Source organism: Mus caroli, unplaced genomic scaffold (genome assembly GCF_978045245.1).
Source record: "Mus caroli unplaced genomic scaffold, Mus_caroli_1 scaffold_16, whole genome shotgun sequence".
NCBI classification, from domain to species: Eukaryota; Metazoa; Chordata; class Mammalia; order Rodentia; family Muridae; genus Mus; species Mus caroli.
In genome coordinates this window covers 92,221,213-92,242,300 of record NW_028227271.1, presented here as the reverse complement: position 1 = coordinate 92,242,300, position 21,088 = coordinate 92,221,213, and the positions used below count along the sequence as shown (strand labels likewise).

General features: G+C 46.2%; 1 protein-coding gene across 4 annotated transcripts in view; it reads left to right on the top strand.

Annotated features, from left to right (window-relative positions):
- Mtmr12 (myotubularin related protein 12) overlaps positions 1 to 21,088 on the top strand; it is a 67,612-nt gene that overhangs the window by 15,647 nt on the left and 30,877 nt on the right. For 2 of the 4 annotated variants that reach the window (XM_021184161.3, XM_085831399.1), the window contains exons 2-6: positions 10,078 to 10,138; positions 12,614 to 12,759; positions 13,707 to 13,779; positions 15,823 to 15,953; positions 18,184 to 18,274. In XM_021184161.3, the coding sequence (XP_021039820.1) occupies positions 10,078 to 10,138; positions 12,614 to 12,759; positions 13,707 to 13,779; positions 15,823 to 15,953; positions 18,184 to 18,274 (502 nt within the window). Of the gene's footprint in view, positions 1 to 10,077; positions 10,139 to 10,891; positions 10,964 to 12,613; positions 12,760 to 13,706; positions 13,780 to 15,822; positions 15,954 to 18,183; positions 18,275 to 21,088 lie in introns of those variants that run through there. The other 2 variants (XM_029469717.2, XM_085831400.1) reach the window with 2 other exon arrangements.

The window sequence follows — 21,088 nt, the reverse complement described above, 5'->3', positions numbered from 1 at the left end:
ATGAGGTAGCACATCATGGCAGGAGTGTGTGGGGACAGAACTGCTGGCCTCTTTGCAGAAGGGACCAGGGGCCCATCATCTTCATTGAGGGATGCCTCAAAGACTTCCACTGTGTCACGCTTTCTCAAGTTTCCATCACCTTCCAATAGCACCTTTAGCATTGTGTCCAATAGCATTGGGACCTTTAACATAAAGGCTACTTTGGTGGACAGGCTAGAGTCTAACTGTAGACTTGGGAGTTTTTAGTAGAGCTGTTGTTGTACTCTTTCAGTGGCTATGCCTAACACTGAAGAGTATTGGCCAGAAAGGGAATTACTTGTTATTGTATGTGTTGCTGTATATGGTCATTGACAATTGACTATTTGTCAAGGGTAGTTATTGAAGCTAAAAACCCAGAAGATACAGTCTAAGACCTGACTCGGCATCATTTGTTGGTGAGACGGGTGAGATAGGAGATAACTGCAATTAGTTATCTTATCTCATCTGTCTGGGGACTACTGTAATAAAAGCATATACAGAGAGTGGCTTGGGCATCTAGAAGAGGGCCTCTTAGTCTTGTGAGGAAGGCTGGATCAGAGAAAGCTTCACAAAGGAGCTGGACTGTGTGGACAGCGATTGGATCGGGTACTGAATGGGACAAACTGAGGGACCTGTATGTATTGTGTGGTCTCAGTAAGCACAGGACTTGGCGGGGTCACATAAAGTCAGTAAGACTGGGGTAGTCATAGAAGCATGCCACACTACAGGATGATGGCCTACATAAGAAAGTGATAGGGGAAGGTAGATCTGGACATGTCATGAAAGCAGAGTATGGGACCTGAGATAAAGCAGTAGTTAGAGCATGGCTCCCTGGATCCTGGATGGCTTGCTGAGTTAGCCAGATCCCACACACGCTGGATTCATAAGGGGCTTTGAAATGTGGCTTTAAAGGACTGAGGGAGATTCCAGTGTGAGTGTCCATGGGGCTCTTGGGGCGTCTAGATCTGGAGTTGTGACAGCAGATCTTGCACGAAGAGCTGTTTGTGGATCATCATCCAAAAGCCATGGGAGTGGGAGTGCTCGTCCAGAGCGTATAGGGCTGGTGCAGAGGCGTTAAGGGACTTGAGTAAGAGTGTTGGCCAGTCTGCGGACAGCTAACCTCTGCCCGTTTGTCAGACCCTGGGTGGCAGTCTCCTTCATCCCTTTCTAAAGCCCGGTGTTATGGTTGGGTACACACCTGAGATCTCAGGAAGCAGGGCAGGAGGGTCAGAGTTCAGGGTCAGCCTCAGCTCCAGCATCCAAGGGAGGCCAGTCGGGCTCTGTGTGGCCTTGTACCTGGTATTTCTCAGGCGCTCATCTCTTATGCTGTGGCAGAGATGTGTGCCCTGTTGTCTCCGATTGCTGTGCCTGCCTGCAGTGGAGCAGGTCAAGCAGTGTTGCTGGGCAGAGGGCAGCATCCCGGAGAGCAGGTCTGCAGACTGGGGCAGGTTGGTTAAAGGTCAGGGTACAGCTTCAGTATAGCTGAAGCTAAGGGCCCTCTGCGCTTTCTCTGGCTCAGTCTTCCTGTGAACAGTGAGAGCAGGAAGGGAACTATCTTGAAAATTAAATGAAATGTGTAGGTGCACTTTTCTGTGGCTTTTAGTAACTATTGTCTGAAGAGCCAACAGTTTTTTTTGTCTGAATATCATAATGAAAATCAACACTCACCTTTTTCCTCCTCTTTTTTTTCTCTTTTTTCTTTTTGGTGTGTTGTGATGGCTAGTTTCATGTCAACTTGATACAGGATAGAGTCATTTGAGAGATGGGATTCTCAACTGAGAAAATGCCTCCATAAGACTTGTTTGTAGACAAGCCTGTAGTGTATTTCACTAGTGATTAATGTGGGAAGACCCAGTCCACTGTGGGTGGAGCCATCCCTGGGCTGGAGGTCCTGGGTTCTATAAGAAAGCAGGCTGGATAGAGCAAACCAATAAGCAGCATCCTCTATGGCTCCTGCTCCACATTCCTGCCCTGCTTGACATTCTGTCCTGACTTGCCTCAGTGATGAGCAGTGATGTGGAAGCTAAGCCATTAGCATAGACCATTTCCTCCTCAAGTAGTTTTTGGCTGTGGTGTTTTATCACAGCAATAGTAACACTAACTAGGACAGGTTTGTATATATGTTTGCATTTAGCTAAGCACTTGTGTGTGTTCATGAGTGTGTGTGTGTGTGTGTGTGTGTGTGTGTGTGTGTAGGCCTGAAGTTAATGACAGTTGTGCTCAGTTGTTCTTTCATCTCATTTATTAAGATAGGAAGGCTCACCAGTTCAGCCAGCCTTGCTAGCTAATTGCTCTAGGGATCCCGTTTCCACCTTCCTCAGCTGGAATTAAAATTGAGCCACCACACCCACCTGGTATTTTAGGTGGATTCTGGGGCTCACCCTTGCATGGCAAGTGCTGCAATCACCAGGCCATCTCCCCTGCATTGGGTATTCAGGATACTCAGTTTTTCTCCGTTGTCAGATGTCCAGCACAGGGAACTGACTCCTCACTGGAGCCATGTGGTTTTACCACGCCTCAGAAACAGATCTGAGAAGGCGGACAGACAACTCTCATACCTCAGATCTCTGTAGCTATCTCTCCTTTGGGTGACATTTCTCCGGCTCTCATCTTGTCTGGCATAGACATCATGAGAAAGGGTGTGTTTCTTGCTGAGCATGCATGGGGGTCTTGGATGCTGGGGTAGTGGCAGCTGCAAGCTCTAGGAACTGTTGATCTTCACAGTGGGAGCCAGAACAGATGCAACCAACTCCCTTTGATCTGTGAAGGAAAAGTCTCGGAATTCAGCAGGCTAATTTTTCATGCCCTTACCCTGTTTTTAAATTAAAACAAACAGAAGAGAGTGCCCATACACTGAGGTAAACATTGAAATTGGAAGCGAATGAAGTCCAGTCTGACCCTGCCCCTCTGGCTGGACCACTTTCATTTGGGTCTTGCCCCGATTATAATTGAGTCCATTTCACTGAAACTTAGCCCAGCTTTAAAAGGAGAGACACTGTGACCCCAGTGACAACGCTGTTCTGCTATTCTTTTATGCCATAATAGCAAGCTTTGTCCCTTTTTGAATGGAGAGTGGCAGGCGTAGGACAGAGCACTTAGGTCATTTATAACTTAGACATGTGTTGACATTTTGTCTTCTTGAAATGGGCTAGCTTTGAAAAGGTCTGTCTTTGTAACCTGTAGAGCCATTTCTACTCAATTATTAACAATCATACATTTTATTTCCTGCATATTGAACACGATAGTTAATGAGGTCAGTGAAGAATTGCATATTTTCCATGAGGAATTTTATGTCACAATCCATAGCTATAGGCTTTCACCGCTGACTGTGTCAGAGTTGAAGGTTAGTGTGGTCGAAGGTGCAGAGGCAGAAAAATCCTGGGCCTGCCTGGAAACCAAGATGGAGTAAAGAACAAGACCACTAAAGAGGTGGATCATTGGCTGCTGTGGAAGCTGGTTGTGACACCCTGCAATGATGCCAGGTCTGTCTGCGGAGGCTGCCCTGCTGAAGTTCTCATGAACCTGCTTCATGAGTGACAATCTAGATTAGTGCCACACATGGCCTGGCAGTATTTATGGGAGTGGTCTTTCCTTGGCATGCTGTGCCACGGTTAGAACATTTGGTGATGCCAGCCATACCATACCAGTGGCCACATTTAGCTGTTGGTTTTGTTGTTATTGTTGTTTTGTTTGTTTTGTTTTTTTGGTTTTTTAGATTTATTTATTTACGTATGTAAGTACACTGCTGCTCTCTTCAGACACCTCAGAAGAGGGTATCAGATCTCATTACAGATGGTTGTGAGCCACCATGTGGCTGCTGGGAATTGAACTCAGAACCTCTGGAAGAGCAGTCTATGCTCTGAATCTCTCTGAGCCCTCTCTCCAGCCCTAGCTATTGTTTCTTAATCTCCCATTGAGCTTCTTTATCTCTTGTTGATTTCAGAATTTGCTTATTAAGAAACTTTTAAAGTTATTTTTCAATTCTAAATGTTATTTGAGACAGAGTTGTACTTGTAACCCAGGCTGGCCTACAGTTCACTGTGTTGTCAAGACTCCTGCCTAGAGCTTCAGAAGGCTTGGATTTCAGTGAGTGAGTTACCTTGCTTGGCTTTTAAATTCATGTGTGTGTGTGTGTGTGTGTGTGTGTGTGTGTGTGTGTGTGTTTTAAAATACATTATTTTTATTTTATATGTCTGAGTGTTTTGGCTGTTTGTGTATATATTTACCATGTACATGCAGTACCCACAGAGGCTGGAAAGAGAAGTTAGACCTCTTGGATCTGGAGTTACAGACAGCTGTGTGCTGCCATGCTGGACTGAGCCTGGGTCCTTTGCAAGTGCAGCAAGGGCTCCGAACTAGAGAGCCATAGCTCCAGCCCCTTTATTTCAAAGTTTTTGAAACAGGGTCTCACTTGGTACCCAGGCTGCCCTTGATCATGTAATCCTCCTGCCTCTCCCTCCTAAGTACTGGAATTAGTTTACTTTGGCTGAAAATTAAAAATAAAATATAAGAAGTATGAACTCTCTACTTTAAAAAAAAGATTTATTTATTTTTTATTTATATGAGTACACTGTCGCTATCTTTAGACACACACTAGAAGAGTGCATTGGATCTTATTACAGATGGATGTGAACCACCATGGGAACTGAACTCAGGACCTCTAGAAGAGCAGTCAGTGCTCTTAACCACTGAGCCATCTCTCCAGTCTTGGATTCTACTTTTAATTATTAATTAATTCAACAAAATCTTTAAGTATTTACCATGCATAAGACCACTATTTGATTTTGGGGGCAAAAAGGGCTTATTGTCTTCAGGGAGATGGCTAATTATACGAGAGAGACAGAGACAGAGAGACAGGAGGCTGGGGGGACTTGGCAACAGGTTTCCCTGAGGAAATGATTTTGCACTGAGCTATACAAAAACATTTTCAGTGGCAAATAGAGATAGGAAGCCAGTCAAAGCAGGAGGAAATGCCTGTGGAGACAGCTCCGGAAAAGAGTGTGTGAGAGAGATGAATGGGCTGAGAGAAGATCGAGTGTCCAGTATAGTGATGAGAACATGGCAGGAGGCAGACTGGTCACAAAGGTGTGGACCAGCTTGGACAGGGTTTCACAGACTTTCTCTCAAGCCTAAACCAGAGCAGGCTATGTTCTAAAAAGGTCTCCACTTGCCGGTGGAGAGTGGATCAGAAAGAAAGCAAATGCAAGCAGCCTAGTTGAAAGGTATTATGTGGTGTGGGTAGAGATGAGGCTGCTACCTCCAATAGGATGGTCCTGTTAGACAGAAGACAGGAGCATGGACTCTGGGAACCCTTAAGAGGTGATACTGAGAGAATTGGATCCTGTTAGAGTGGCTGTTGAAGCTGGTTGGAGAAGGTGTAAAAGGGCACTCTTGGGATGGCCATGAGGCTGTGTGCAAATGGAAGCATTGCTTTGCCCAGACAGGACATACACAACAGCTTTAATTAGGGCTGGAGCACAGTGAACCATTGTACTCTCCGGAGTTGGGATGGCAACCAAGAGATTATTGCTTTACACATGGATTAAGCCTCAGGGATCACTAGGGACCACTGCATCGTCTGGTATGAATGAAGCCCCAGGTTCCTTCCCCATACAGCCAGTGTCATTTGGTCCATTACTTGTGAAGAGTAGGTGTGATAGTTAATTTGACTCCGTGTAAGTGGATTACGAGATGCCTAGGAGATTAGTAAAGCGCACTTTGGGTGTGGTGGTGAAAAAGTCTAGTCTGTTAGATCATGGGGCCTCTGACCCAGTGAGTGGACTAGTCTCTAGATAGACTTATTATATGATGGCATTTATTATATGAGGAGATAGACTTATTATATGATGGCATTTATTATATGAGGTGGTAGAAGACAGAAGGTGGGACTAGTAGGAAGTAGGTCACTGGTGGGTGTGTCCTCGAGGGCTAGATCTCACTCTGGTTCCTTATACAGTGTTCTCTCTGTTGCTTGTCCATCATGGTGTAAACGCCTCTGCTCTGCCATGCCTTCCCACCCTGGTGGACTGACAGTAAACTGTGCGATTACGTAAAACACATCCTCCATTGAAGGTCTCAAGTATTTGACTAGTATAGCGGGTCTTTTTTTCTTCTTCTTCATATTTTTCATCTTGGAGGCCTTCTCCTTGCCCCCAGCTCTCTTTTCTGATGGGCCCCATGTAGCTGTTCTTGAAGTAACTGAAGCTAGCTGAAGCCTTGTCCTCCTGAACCTTCTGAGTGCTGAGATGACAGGCCTGTACCACACGGCCAGCTTCGGTGGGCACACTCTGTGGGATTTGATCTGATTTCAGGTGAGACTCAGAACTGCCTGACTGATCACCCTGTCTCCCTTTTCCTTACATTTCTCCGTTTGATACAAGAGACATGGTGGCATCCGCAAGAGCACTGAGTAGGTGAGGTTAGGTACCTGAGCATGGATACCTGCTCCGCACACCAGTTGATGCCTTCATCTGTAAAGGAGATACTCTAATGGTTATTTCAAAAGCTTTCTGTGAGGATTAAATGAGCTAATCAATACAACGCCTTCTAAACAAGCCAGGTACTTGTGACTCAAGAGACGGTCATCATCAATCCCCTGTCTCAGGGAAGCTGGTCCTGTGCTCACTTTGAAAGAGGACTGGAGAAAACTTTGCCATTTGCAGATTGAACATCTCCCAGTCCATAGTGTCTACTGGGTCGTGACGCCATGGTCTAAGGAAGAGATTGTGTTTGTTCCTGTATCAGTAAAAGTCACATTTGCACAGCTTGTCATTCGTCTGAAGGGTTGATGGAGGCTACAGCTCATGCCTTGGCGTAAAACAGCCTGACTGGGAGGCGACACACATGTGCAAATGTGTTTCCTCGGGTAGGCTCTCATGTAGCCCAGGTTGATGCCCATTTGTCCTTAGACCTTAAGTTGCTCGTCCTCTTTAAAACTCAGGTTCCTCGTCTGTGACGTGGAGACAGTGAGGAGAAGGGGATACTAATGGGGAATAGGTATCTGGTATGAACGAAGCTTTTAGATGTTGGCAATTTTGTCAGTTAAAGCATGCAGGTAAGTCTATCGACTGATTTGGGAGGACTTTGGTTACCATGTGCAAAGTTGTACACATCTGTTATTACTGCTCAGGTCTTAACAACTTTTGACAGCATTCCAATGGGTGTGGTCTCTGTGTGGTCTAGATGTGGGGTGAATGGGGTGTTGGTGTAGCTAATTTAGTGTCCTGAGATGAGACTTGCATCTATTCGGTGATAAGATTATTTTCAACAGCAACTGCATCTTACTGTGTTCTGACCTTTGCTTTCCTGGCTCCCGCGCTGAGGAAGTGTGGTGAATACTGGCAGCTTCGGTAGGAAGTTGAGGAGGTTAGAAATCTGTTGCCTTTCTGCCATGCTCTTCTACATTGAAATCACCAAATGCTTCCTGAAGTATGTGGTTTCTGGGTGACTTTGTTGCTTTTGGGTTTTCCCAAGATTTTGAAATGAGATTGATTTTCAGTTACCAGCTTAGTGCCAATATCAAAATGTATTTAAAATTATTCCAGGGAAGAAGTTGGGACTTTTCTAGGTTAAGGTACTAAGCACAGCTCTTCATCACACCAGGAAATGCTGTAGATGATCGATAGCATCCTTTGACCATCTTGTTGGCTCTGCTCTGTGTTTCAGAATGGAGACAGTAGGCTTTCCTTCAGGGGTCTTTCTTCAAAGTGTCTTTATCCCTCCTCTTCCCGTCCGTTGTTTCTTTGTTTTAATTGCTGTAGCTTGAGCAATTTGGCCTTGTTTCAAGTCCTTATCGGGACCACTACTGAACCTTTCCTTTCAGCCCAAGCCCCCGCTCCTCTCCATGCACATATCAGACTGACCCCGTGGTGGTTCTCGAGGTGCTGGTGTCAGCTGGCAGGCAGTACAGCTGTCCACTCCATCCCTCAGGCCCCATCTGTGAGAGGGGGACACTTGTCCGTCAGCTACAGCCCACTAGTGCTTCTGATCGAGCCCCGTGCTTGTTTGTTTGTTTGTTTGTTGTTTGTTGGAGATAGTAAATTCTACGTGTTCAGTTTCCTCCTGCTTCCCTTGTCTCATTTCCCATGGGAGAAAGCCCAGATAATATCCCTTAAGGAGGTGCACAAGTGACTTTAAGCCCCGTTTCACCTCGCACAGTATGGGTTGTCAGCTGTTTTACCTCCTCCTCCTGTCCTGTCTGCTTATGCACTTCATTTGCCATCTCTTAGAAGGGTGAGGTGTGCCAGTCTCTTTCTGTGCCCTCTGTCCGACTCCTGCAGTTTGGCGCCTTTCATGCTCACACAGCCCTGAAGCAGTGCCGTTGGGGGTGGCCTTCACAGTGCATTGAAAAGGTGTTTGCTACTCTATACTCTGTTTCCCATGCTGAATTACACTTTGCCTTTGATTCTCTGGTTCCAGCACTTGTCCAGGATTCATTTAAATGATCCCTGTTTTCTATAAATGTACATACACATTTCATCTAACTTGAGTTATAGTATATTCTACTTTAAGAATCTTCCAAGTGCTGGACCAAGGCACCATACTGTGTTGTGAAAACATATTTTGTTTTTATATTTTAAAATCAAGTGTATTTATTTATTTTGTGGTGTGTTCATTTTTGTGTGATGACACTAATAAGAAAGTCAGAGGACAACCTGGTTGGAACAATTTTCTTCTACTGTATGGTCTTGGGACTTGAACTCAGGTCCTGAGGATTGAAAGCTAGTGCTTTTACCACTGAACCATCCAGCCCCACTGTTTTATTTTTTAATACAGAGTCTCATATAGCCCAAGCTGGCCTCATGTTTGTGATATAGACAAGAATGACCTTGAACAAGGTGATCCTCCTGCTCCCACCTGAGTGCAGGGGTTCCTGGCATGCTCTACCACAGCCTGTTTGTATATGTGCACATATAGGCAGGCACATGTGCATGTGTGTGCCTGTGGAGGCCACAAATTGACACTGGGTGTCTTCTTCATTGTCGTCGTCTTCTTCTTCTTCTTCTTCTTCCTCCTCTTCCTCCTCCTCTTCGTCTTCTTCTCTCTCTCTCTCTTTTTAAGATTTATTTATTATAGCCAGGAGTGGTGGCACACGCCTTTGATCCCAGCACTTGGGAGGCAGAGGCAGGTGGATTTCTGAGTTCAAGGCCAGCCTGGTCTACAGAGTGAGTTCCAGGACAGCCAAGGCTACACAGAGAAACCCTGTCTCGAAAAACCAAAAAATAAAAAAAAGATTTGTTTATTATATGTAAGTAAGTACACTGTAGCTGTCTTCAGACACAGCAGAAGAGGGCGTCAGTTCTCGTTACGGATGGCTGTGAGCCACCATGTTGTTGCTGGGAGTTGAACTCAGGACCTTCGGAAGAGCAGTCGGTGCTCTTAACCGCTGAGCCATCTCTCCAGCCCCACTGGGTGTCTTCTTTAGTTGTCTTTCATGTTATTTTTTTGAGACCGCCTTACTGAGCCCAGGCTTACATGTTTGGCTAGACTGGCTAGCCAGTAAGCCTCAAGGATCCTCCCATCTCTCCTCAGCACTGGGGTTGCAGGTGTTTGTGTGTGCTGCAGAAGGGCCGCCACATCCTCATGCCTGTGCCGTAAGCACTTTACCCAAGGAGTCGTCTCTCCACATTCTCTTTTGCTTGTTTGTGTGGTTTGGTTTTTGATGTGGGGATTGAATCTAGGGCTTTATGCGTGTTAAACCACAGCTCCAGTGCCCTGAACATGTATTTTAAAAGTAGCTCATTAAAGGCTAGTTCACTGGATAAATGTATTTGCTACCAAGCCTAAAGACCTGTTTGATCATTGGAACTTACATGGTGGGAAGAGAAATCCAGCCTCCAGCCGTTGTCCTCTGACCTACACACTCCCACTGTGCTTGTGCTTGTGTGTATACACACTCGATAAAGAACTGTAAAATCAGTAGCTTGTTAACTAAAAGTTCCAGAGTGTATGTCATAGTTTGATGTGTATTCTGAAAGCCTGCCTTCATTGTTATTTTGAGCCCTTAAAGAAAGAAAATCTTTTGCTCTGGTATTTATTTGTTTACTTATTTATTTTTAGGAAATCCACACAGATGAAAAGGAAGTAACAGAGAAGGAAGTCACTCTTCACTTGTTGCCAGGTAACAGCCATGTTATCATGTCTCACACATAGCTTGAGGCCAGAGATAGATGACATCATCCCTAGTGTTGCTATATATAAACTCCTTTGTTTCCATACTCTGGCACATAACAGTAATGATGTATCGTAACCAAGATGTCAAGGTCTTTAGTAGCTACACACCTGGCTCTGGGCGTTACAGCATTTGGAAAGAATTTTCCTTGTTTCCCTTTCCTCCAGCCTGATGGAAATAATGGGAAATTCTCACTCCTTTCACAATGCAGTGGGCCTTTTTGAGGGTATCCTACTTGGCATCATGCGTTTTTCCTGGTCTCCAATGCAGAATGTCCCATGCCCTGGGAGGATCCCATGGTCTGCTGCTCTCTTGCTGCTCTGACCATAGTTGCTCGCAGAGATCACAGCTGGCTGGGCCTCCTAGCACGGGGGCGGGGGGCGGGGGCGGGGGGGGCAGGGCGGCTCACCTGTGTGTCTGCTGGTGGATTTCAGCACAGGTACCAGAGATGCTGAGGCCCTGGGGCTTGGCTCTGAAGTCATTCATTATGAAGGAGCCTGGATTGGTTGACTGTTTGTGAGACAGAGGAGAGTGGCTAACGCTCACATTAAATTGTAATTGCTTCTGAGTTCAAGAACAGAGACTTCTGGGTGGTATAGCTCCCTCTTATGTGGAAAGTCTTGCCACTGGTATACTTTGTCCCATTTTTTCCCAGTCCAAAGTCACTTCTTTTTCTAAGTGTTTTGTTTATTTTGAATCTAGGTTTGGAATTGCGCAAGCTGGCTTGGGATTTGTGGCCCTTCTGCCTCTGTCTCCAGAATACTGGGTTTACAGGTGTGCATGCTGTCCTTGTTTTTCTTGTAATGCGTATTTTTCTGTAACAAGGATGCCTGACTTTTATTTTAGACATTTAAATAATGGTTTAAAATTTCAAAGGCCTTTTTCTTTAATGATGGCCTCAACTTTTATTCATCCCGCCTATGTTTATTTTTCCCCCTCCTTGGAATTATAGATTCTGAAATTAACCTCTATTTTTGACTTGATGTTAAGTATATTGTTCTACCTTATAGCAGCCTCTTATAAGACAGGTAACTTCCCAGTCCCTTAGCCTAAAATAAAAGCCTTTCAGACCCAGCTGCGTGTCAGTGTCTGGTCTGGACAAGGTGGTCAGACAGCAAGTGCTGCATGCCGTGTTGCAGAAGGTCTCAGCAGATGTGCTGCGGTAGCTGCTGCACACTGGTTTCCCAGCTCCAGTGTGTGACTGTAAGATGAGGCACAAGGAGCCTTATCCACTTATCTTTCACCTTGACCAGAACTAAGGTACTTTTCCTGGGACTGTCTTAAGCCCCAAACAGGCCCCAACTTGATTGTTTTCTTCAGACACTGTGGTCTCTCTGGAGGCTGGCAGAGCCATCTTGAGGTGTTTCCGTAGTGCTTGAGTTGCAGATAACTGCCTGCTTGAATGGAAAGAGGAAAGAGGGTCTGAGTGGCTGAAAGCTTAGTCTTCATCTTCATTGTGAAAGCTAGATTAAATCAATTTTTAGCCAACAAGTGAATTCAGAAGTGAAGAAAGCCAGAGGGAGATCCCGTGGGAATGATGGTTGTCTGCTGGGTGACAAGAAAATTCCTTTGTTTTTGTTGTAAAGTTTGCTCTCCATTTCCTGCACGCACGTCCTTCTTTCCTATCCTTACCCAAACACCAGCAGAATTTCTCTGCTTCCATGGAGCAGAGGCTGCTCTCAGCCCTAGTGTGTTTTGGCTGTAGAGTCTGTCTTCAGGAGCTGTAGTTTCTCCTGTGGGTGGGTGCCTACAGGTGGAGCACGGGAGGTTCTCAGTGGAAGGTGGCCCATTGAGAGGAAACACTTTGAACTAGGAGAGTCACTCCCCACCCCACCTCACCCCCATGGCTGCCTTTTCCCTCTCATCCTCCAATACCTGAGACACGGGTGTTAAGGCTTCAGCATCTCCTGCCATCCAAGAAAGCTCCCCGGAAGCCCTGAATGGGCACAGTTGGAATCCCAGCAGAGCTGGCCAACCTGTGGTCTTTGCTTCACTCAGAGTGTCATTGCTGTGAGTCACCTGCTCTGTAATGAACACAAGAGAAGGCAGCCGAAAGCTGGGGCAGGGGTGTGAAGAGGGAAGGCTCCCCCAGGCTACACAGTGAGCTCCAAGCCATCTGTGTAATATAGTGAGACCCAGACTCCAAACAAGCCACAAAGAAGAGGCTTGAGGTCAGTATGAGCTGGGTAGATGAGAGGTCAGAAGAATCCCAAGGTGAGGTTGGCCCTGAGCCATTCAGTGACTCTCCCTGCTCAGCGTCACTTTCTCTCCTCAGTTAGCAGTCCCTGCTCCTCTGAGTGAGCTGCTGTCAAGGCTGAGCTGCAGTGTGTGTTTGTCCTGTGTAAACAGCGGGAGAAACTTCGTGCTCACATTCCATGCATTTCCCTGAGGCCTCTGAGGAGAGCTTGCTTTGGTTTTCATCAGGTGAACAGCTGCTTTGTGAAGCCAGCACAGTCCTGAAGTATGTGCAGGAAGATTCGTGTCAGCGTGGCGTCTATGGGAGACTCGTGTGCACTGACTTTAAGATTTCCTTCCTGGGGGACGAGGACTTGGCCTTGGATAATGGCGGGGTATGTGTGAGCTGCGTGGGAGGGAAAGTGCAGGGGAGACTCCATTGGCTTCTCTGCAGCTTCTCCCTCCTCCCAACAAACACAAAAGACCAATGTCTCCTGTAGTGGTGTGCTCTTGCCCTTCAAGGGCTCCTTCCACCAGGAGGACTCCTTAGAAATACCACCTGTACTTCATGACTCCCTTGCTCTTGCCCTTATAAGTTGACACCATCAACTCTTTCCCGATTCCTTCTGCACTCAGCACAGCTTGAGTCACTTGTTGGAATAGCCCCACACACAGTTCCTCACAGTTCCTCTCTGCTAAGCACTTTCACAGATTCGGGAACTGAAGGCTGTAGTGAAACTGACCAAGAGCATAGCCTTTGAGCTGGCTTTGTTTCTGTCTGATCTGAACCTAGTTGCAGGGTCATGGTGAGACTTGTGTCTACTTAGGAGTGAGCTGTAGGAGAGGTACAGCTGTGTCTCCCAGTGAAACCCTGCCAGGGCCCTGCCGGACTGACCCCGAGTATCGGCCCTGGGCCCTTCTGCTTTGTAGGTAGCAGCAATACTACCGAAGCTGGTCTCTTGCACTGCCTTCTGTTGCAGAGCCCAGCTCCTAGTCCTGAGCAGAGGCGGCTTTGCCAAAACCCATGACCCTCCCAGCGCTTTCCACAGCTTCTCAGGGGGCTCTGCTTTACCTGTTTGCATTTGTATGCAGAAATACTGTCAGGGCCTCACTTGACTTGGGGCTGGGTGGGCTTCCTGGATGCAGTCCAAGAAGTGGTGTGTTCTTCCTGGGTTGAAACAGCTGATACCCTGGGATTTCCTTGTATGTTCTGCAGCATCCCTGCCTTTGGGGGATGCAGATGGCTGCTTCAGTTGCTCTCCATGCCCAGTGGAGAACAGTGATGGAAAGGAGTCACCCTTGTTTCTTTTTGATTTTTGTTTTTTTCTTTCTCCCTTTTTAGGAAGCTCAGTTTAAGAATAAGATCATAGGAGTAAATGACGTGCCACTGCACTGTGTGGATCAGATTTATGGAGGTGAGTGTCTCCTTCCCTTGTCTGCCCCAGAATGTAGAGTTTAAATAATGATGCTATGTACAGCCTGTTAAACTGTTACGTCATTACTTTATGTCAAGCAGCCTTGTAAATGGTTAAGTGCAGCTTGATGTAACTGTGCTTGGGTTACTTGGTCAGAAGTGAACACACTGGTCTGGGACCCTCTTCCCACTGTCTTTCTTCAGATGTGTGTATGATTGTGAAGGTCAGAGGACAGCCTGCAGGAGCTGTTTGGTTTTCTCTTCCTTCTGTCCTGTGGGTCCTGGGGATCACGCAGGTCCTTAGGCTTAGTGGCAGGCTCCTTTACCTACTGGGCCATCTTGTTAACTCAACTCCTTTTTTTTTTGGACATAGTTTTTGTTTGTTTGTTTTAATGGAGCCCACTAGCCTCAACCTTATGGTCTTGGGTCTGGCTCTTCCTCCTGAGTGCTGAGTTTTCAGGTGGAAGCCACCTCTCACCTGAAGCCTGTTTTATCTATTGCCACAAAAAACTTCTGGATTAAATGTTGATCAGACGAGGCTCATTATATGCAGGTAATGGTGATATGCGTGGCACACACTCTATGCTTATGTGGCAGTGTCCTTTGAATTTGAATCTAGCCTGGTCTATAGAGTGAATTCCAGGATAGGACCCCACACACATACACACACTGCTGACTTAATAAGACTGTCCTTCCAAGCCTTGCTCTGTTTTCTGTTCTCCATTTTGGGGTTCAGGACATTTTCAGAAATTGTTCAGCCTGGGTTGAAACAGCTGGTACTCACAGGATTTGATATTCACAGAATATGGTATTCTCGACATGAGTCAGTGCTGAGTGAGGACAGGCGTTGGAGAGGGGAGGGAAGTGTCAAGAGGGGCTCTAGTCCTGAGTGTAGGAGGTGACTGGCATGAGAATGCGTTCCAGCACGCTCCTCCGTCCTTTATGATCGCAGCTTTTGCAGTTTTGCAGCTTTCTCCTTTTAAATATTTATTAATTTTTAAATTTTACATACTTAAGTGTTTGCCTATATGTGTATGCACCACATGCATGCCTGGTACCTGTGAAGTGTATGTTGGATCTTCTAGAACTGGAATTACAGATGGCTTGTGAGCCTCCCTCCATGTGGGTCCTGGAAACCAACCCTCTCTCCTGGAAGAGCAACAAGTGTTCTTAACTTATCTTCCCAGACTCAGTTTATTTGTGTGTGTGTGTGTGTGTGTGTGTGTGTGTGTGTGTGTGTGAGAGAGAGAGAGAGAGAGAGACAGACAGACAGACAGACAGACAGACAGAGACAGAGAGACAGACAGAGACAGAGAGAGAGGCAGAGAGAAAACACACTCCAATCCATCCTCTGGAGCTGGAGCTACAGGCAGTTGTGAACTTATTGACATGGATGTTGGGATGAACTCTGATCCTCTGAAAGAGCAGGTAGTGCTCATAGCTGCTGAGCCGTTTTCAGTCCCATCAGAGCTGAGTTTTCTTCATGCTGTTGGAATCTGGCCTTAGGTTTACTCTAGAGAAATAAAAATCCTACCGGAAGCCAGACCCAGCTAGCACTTTGGAGGCAGAGGCAGGTGGATCTCAGAGTTTGAGGCTAGCCTTATCTACAAAGTGAGCTCCAGGATAGCCAGGACTACACAAGGAAACCCTGTCTTGAAAAAAACCAACCAGCTTACTCTCTTACTCTTGTGTCTCTCTCCTGCCTCTTGCCCTCTTGCTCCTCCTCCCTTTCCTTCCCCCTCCCTCCACATGGTCATGGTCAACCTCTACTTCTCTACTCTCTTCCTCTCTCTGTCTTTCTCAGCCTCTACTACCCTCTTAACTCCCCTCCCATGCCCTGGATAAACTCTATTCTATACTTAAAAAAAAAAAAAAGAAAGAAAGAAAAGAACAACCAACGAACCAACCAACAAAAAGCCTGCAAGAAATAAAACAAAACCCCCCAAAAGAATGCAGCTGGGAAGGGTGTGTCCTGAGAAGCTGACAGTCTTCCTGCTCTTTAGCATTGCCATGTAGCACTCATTTCTACTCACATTGATTATAGTGTTTGATGAGAAAAAGAAACCTCTGTTTGGACAACTGAAGAAGTACCCCGAGAAGCTCGTTATCCATTGCAAAGACCTGCGGGTGCTCCACTTCTGTCTGAGGTACACAAAGGAGGAGGAAGTCAAAAGGGTAACTAGCTGCATGTGTTTTTAGGGTTTTCCCATCAGGCCTCCCCCAGGGACTGTAGGCATGGCTTATATTGTCTGAAGGTGGAAGGGAGCTTTTCACTTGGTGTAGCTGAAACCAGCTGGATTCACGTGGGAGGCAGTGGGCAGGCAAGACTGTATTGACTTGTCATGTGCTTTGAGTCTTCCAGTTCCTAGAGCTGGCCACCTAGAAGCCCTGCAGGGTGGGAAGTGATGAGTTAGGTAAGGGTCTGCAGGAGAGTGCTCAGGCTGGTCCTCGTCCTGACAGTCTGTTAAGCAGGAGCACTGCCTTCCAGCTCCTAAGAGTCAGTGTGCTTACCACTACAAGGTATAGGTTCTGTGTGGACCTAGAAACACAGGTCACATGAGCAAAGTCAGGTCTTCAGGTGTCAGGGTTTCTATTCCTGCACAAACATCATGACCAAGAAGCAAGTTGGGGAGGAAAGGGTTTATTCGGCTTATACTTCCATACTGTTGTTCATCACCAAAGGAAGTCAGGACTGGAACTCAAGCAGGTCAGAAAGCAGGAGCTGATGCAGAAGCCATGGAGGGATGTTCTTTACTGGCTTGCTTCTCCTGGCTTGCTCAGCCTGCTTTCTTATAGAACCTAAGCCCAGAGATGGTCACTAATTGAGGAAATGCCTTAGTTGGATCTCATGGAGGCATTTCCTCAACTGAAGATCCTTTCTCTATGATAACTCCAGCTGTGTCAAGTTGACACAAAACTAGCCAGTACACCAGGTCTACCCTTGAAGATTTAGCATCATTTCCTGGTGGTCACAGCAAGTTGCAGTCAGGAAATGGCTGTACCGGTTTACTGCGTCTCATTATAATTTCTTAGGTTTTTCTTGTCAAGACAGTGAAGGTCTTGCCCCTCTAATAGTGCTCATGTTAGGGAAAGCCCAATAAGAAGCCATTTTGCTTATATTGTCTTATCTGCAGTGAATTATGCACGCTCTGGATAATGTCCTATTCTCTTTCAGATAGTGGAGTAGTTCAGTTAGAGTAGGAAATGTGATTGTAGTATCTCTTCTGAGCAGGCAAAGAAAGCTGAAGATGGAGAAAATTCCCCAAGAGACCAAGCATTTCCTTTTGAACAGTTATTTTAGTCATTTATCCAAACATAGTTTTGTTAACACAATAAACAGACAGAAAGCACAGTAGACAGATTTCTTTCCTTTTTCCTTTCAAGACAAGGTGTTGTGTAGCCCGGCTGGCCTTTCTCTGTAGCTGGGGATGTGCAGCCCAGGCTGGCCTTTCTCTGTAGCTGGGGATGTGCAGCCCAGGCTGGCCTTTCTCTGTAGCTGGGATGTGTAGCCCAGGCTGGCCTTTCTCTGTAGCTGGGGATGTGCAGCCCAGGCTGGCCTTTCTCTGTAGCTGAGGATGTGCAGCCCAGGCTGGCCTTTCTCTGTAGCTGAGGATGTGCATCCCAGGCTGGCCTTTCTCTGTAGCTGGGGATGTGTAGCCCAGGCTGGCCTTTCTCTGTAGCTGAGGATGTGCAGCCCAGGCTGGCCTTTCTCTGTAGCTGGGGATGTGCAGCCCAGGCTGGCCTTTCTCTGTAGCTGGGGATGTGTAGCCCAGGCTGACCTTTCTCTGTAGCTGGGGATGTGCAGCCCAGGCTGGCCTTTCTCTGTAGCTGAGGATGTGCAGCCCAGGCTGGCCTTTCTCTGTAGCTGGGGATGTGTAGCCCAGGCTGGCCTTTCTCTGTAGCTGGGGATGACCTTGGAGTTTTGCTCCTCCTCCCTCTGCCTCCTGAGCTGGGACTATAGGCGTGTGCTCCTAGGGCCTTGTGCACGTTGGGCAAGGGTACGACTGACTGAGCTGCAGCCCTAGTCTCCTTCCTTCATTGTCCAGAGAACCCACAGTCAAGTCAGCTAATGTCTTGCTTATTGTCTGATAGCAGTTGTGAGCCTTAGACATGTTGACTACTTGGACCTGACCTAATAGGGCAGTTAAGATTTTTAACTCTTGGTTTTTGGGAATATCGACTGTTTTAACTTTTCCCTAGAAATTAAGAACTCTTAGAAAGCATGACAAAATAATGTTCTGTTCGCTCTGGCACCATTCCAAGAGCTAACTCCAGCTTCAGCAAAGGCTGTGGTGTCCCTAGAGCCCTGCTAGTGTGATAGAGAGCAGAGATAAGTCGGCTCTTACCTTTCTTAGCCTTGATCTGTCAGAAGCGTAACTGTATCCATTGGTCCTTTCTTCTCTAGATCGTCAGTGGCATAATCCATCATACCCAGAGCCCCAAACTGCTGAAAAGACTGTTTCTGTTCTCCTACGCCGCTGCTGTGCACGGTACTGGTAAGTCTCTTCTGAGCTATCATTGTGATAGTCAGGGGCGTTTCTGTTTGGTTTTGGTTTTGTCTCTCCCTGTAGCCCAAACTGACCTCAAACTCAGGAACTTCCTCTCTTAGTCTCCTGAATGCTGGAATTCCTGGCAAGTATCCCCACTCCACAAGGTTCCTTCCTACTCTCACCTGTAATCAGGAAGGGAACCCCCACCATTGTTAGTTTGTACCACTATGATCGAATATTTGTCAGGAAAGAGGAGAAATATTGATTTTGGTTCACCATTTGAGAGCGTCCACTCCATGGTTTCTTGGCCCATGTACTTATAGAAGGGAGGTTGCTCACATCAAAGTGACTGACACAGAATAGAAAAAGAAGGGAGCAGAAAGCAGCCGTAACCTTCAAAGACCTGCTCTCTTCGGATTTCTGTGACTTGCTTCCCCTAGGAATGCCCAATCTCCCAAAGTGTGTGCATCCTTCTTGTCTTAGTTAGTGCTGTGAGGAGACACCATGACCAAAAGCAAGCCAGGAGGAAAGGGGTTTTCCCTCACACTTCCACATTATAGTCCACCATTGAAGGAAATCAGGACAGGAACTCAGAGAGGCCATGGCAGGGTGCTGCTTACTGACGTGATTCTCATGGCTTGCTCAGCCTGCTTTCTTATGGAACCCAGGTCCTCCAGCCCAGGGATGACACCACCCACAAGGGCTGGGCCCTCTCCCATCAATCACTAATTAAGAAAATGCTTTATAGGCTTGCCTAAGCCTAGTCTTATGGAGACATTTCCTCAGTTGAGCTTTCCTCCTTTCTGAGGACTCTAGCTTGTGTCAAACTGACATAAAACTACCTAGCACACTCCCTAAATGACAGCATATCTTGGGGTTCAAGCATCCAGTGCATGCTTCATTTACAGACTTCTTTCTTTCTTTCTTTCTTTCTTTCTTTCTTTCTTTCTTTCTTTCTTTCTTTCTTTCTTCCTGTGATCTGTGATTAACGTACCTTTTAGGTCTGTTAGCTTTCGTGTTGCACTGAATTGTTTTGTGGTTACTTCTTATGAAAAGTAAACTTGGGTGGCTTGGTGGCTAAAGTGCTACCTGTGCAGGCCCAAAGGCTTGAGTGTGAACCCCTGGCGTCCGTGTAAAAGACAGATGCAGTGGTGCTCTTCCAACTGCAGCACTAGGGCAGAAAAAGGTAGATTGTGGGAGCTTTCCGGCCAGCTATGGCATCTTGCTCAGAGCAAGGTCTGGATTTAATAAGGGACCCTGTCTCAAAGATGAGTTCAAGAGCAGTGGAGGAAGACACCTGGTGCCAACGTCTGGCATCCACATGTGCATGCATAGGTCAGTACACACACAGATGAATTTTAATTTTTCTGAATTAAATTAAAAAATGGTAAAATCAATATTATACTGGAAGTTCAAAACTAATCAAAAAAACAAAATTGAGCTGGAGACATGAGATTCTAGAGTATTCTAGAGGATGCTTTATTTAAGATTCTAGAAGAAGTGGGTGTTTACTGATCCTGGCTCCCATGTCAGAGACATCTGGATGGCTTGTTTAACAGCACATACATAGGAAGCTTTTGGACTGCACCAACCACTGATTTAGTAAACATCTGTTGAATGCCTGCTGTGGGCCTGGTCCTGTGGAGGGTAGGAGTGAGCAGGACTAAGTCTCTGCACTCAGGGATGCAGAAACAAAAGGAAGACAAAGACTGATGTGTCCTGCAAGGCCCCCTTTGATGCAGAGGCAGTCATTTGAGGGAGTGAGCCAAGCCCCAGCTAGGAGTGCGCCTGGTAAGAGCTCACATTAGGCTTGAAGATATGCATATATTTCTAAGAGAATGCCACACTGTAGGGTTTATGGATGATTGAGATGGAGGAATAAAGATTTTAGTGTCATTTCTCAAGCACTGTCCACATTTTGTCCCTTTTTCTTTCTTTTCTGTTTTTTGTTTGTTTGTTTGTTTGTGTTTTTGAGACAGGTATCCAGTTCTAGGTGGTCTGGAACTCACCAAGCAGGCTAGGCTAGGTGGCTGCAAGTCTGCCTTCCAGCCTTCCCGATGCTTGAATTACAAGTGCATACCATGCCATCATCATACCTGGCCTTTTTTTTAATTATTATTTTTTTAGTTTTGAGACAGAGTTTCTTTGTATAGACCAGGCTGGCCTTGAATTTATGTAGATCCACTTGCCTTTGCCTCCTGATGTTGGGACTAAAGATGAGCACCTCCATCATACCCAGCTTCTTTTTTTTTTTTAAACATACGCTGTGGGGATCGTACTCAGGCCTTCCTTGCCTGTAAGGAGTCATGTTACTGATTGTATTGATCCCCAGCCTTTGTTTTTTATTTTCCCCTGATCCTTCAGTCACCCAGTGGCCACTCAGGACTGTATGATCCAGTCTCCAAGTATCTGTAGTTAGATTCTGTTGCTATTGATTTCTAGTTTTATTCACTGTGATCTATGAGGTACAAGAAACAATTCCAGTTCTTTTGTATTTGCTAAGACTTGCTCTGAAGCCTAGAGTATACATGACCTATCTGAGAGGAAGTTCCATGGCTGCTGAGGAGAGTACGGTGTATTCTCTCTTTATTAGGTAGAATATTCTATAGATACTTGTTAGATCCATCTGGCCTGTGGTATAGTTTAACTCTGGAGGTTCCTCATTCTGTTTTAGTTTGTGACTGGTCCAGAGATGAGATGCAGCTATTGAAGTAACCCTGTTTTATCAGGACCTGTCAGACCTTTATGCCCCATTAGTATTGCTTTATGAAGTTGGAAACCCTTGCATTTGGCACATGGATGTTTATTATTTTTATGTCT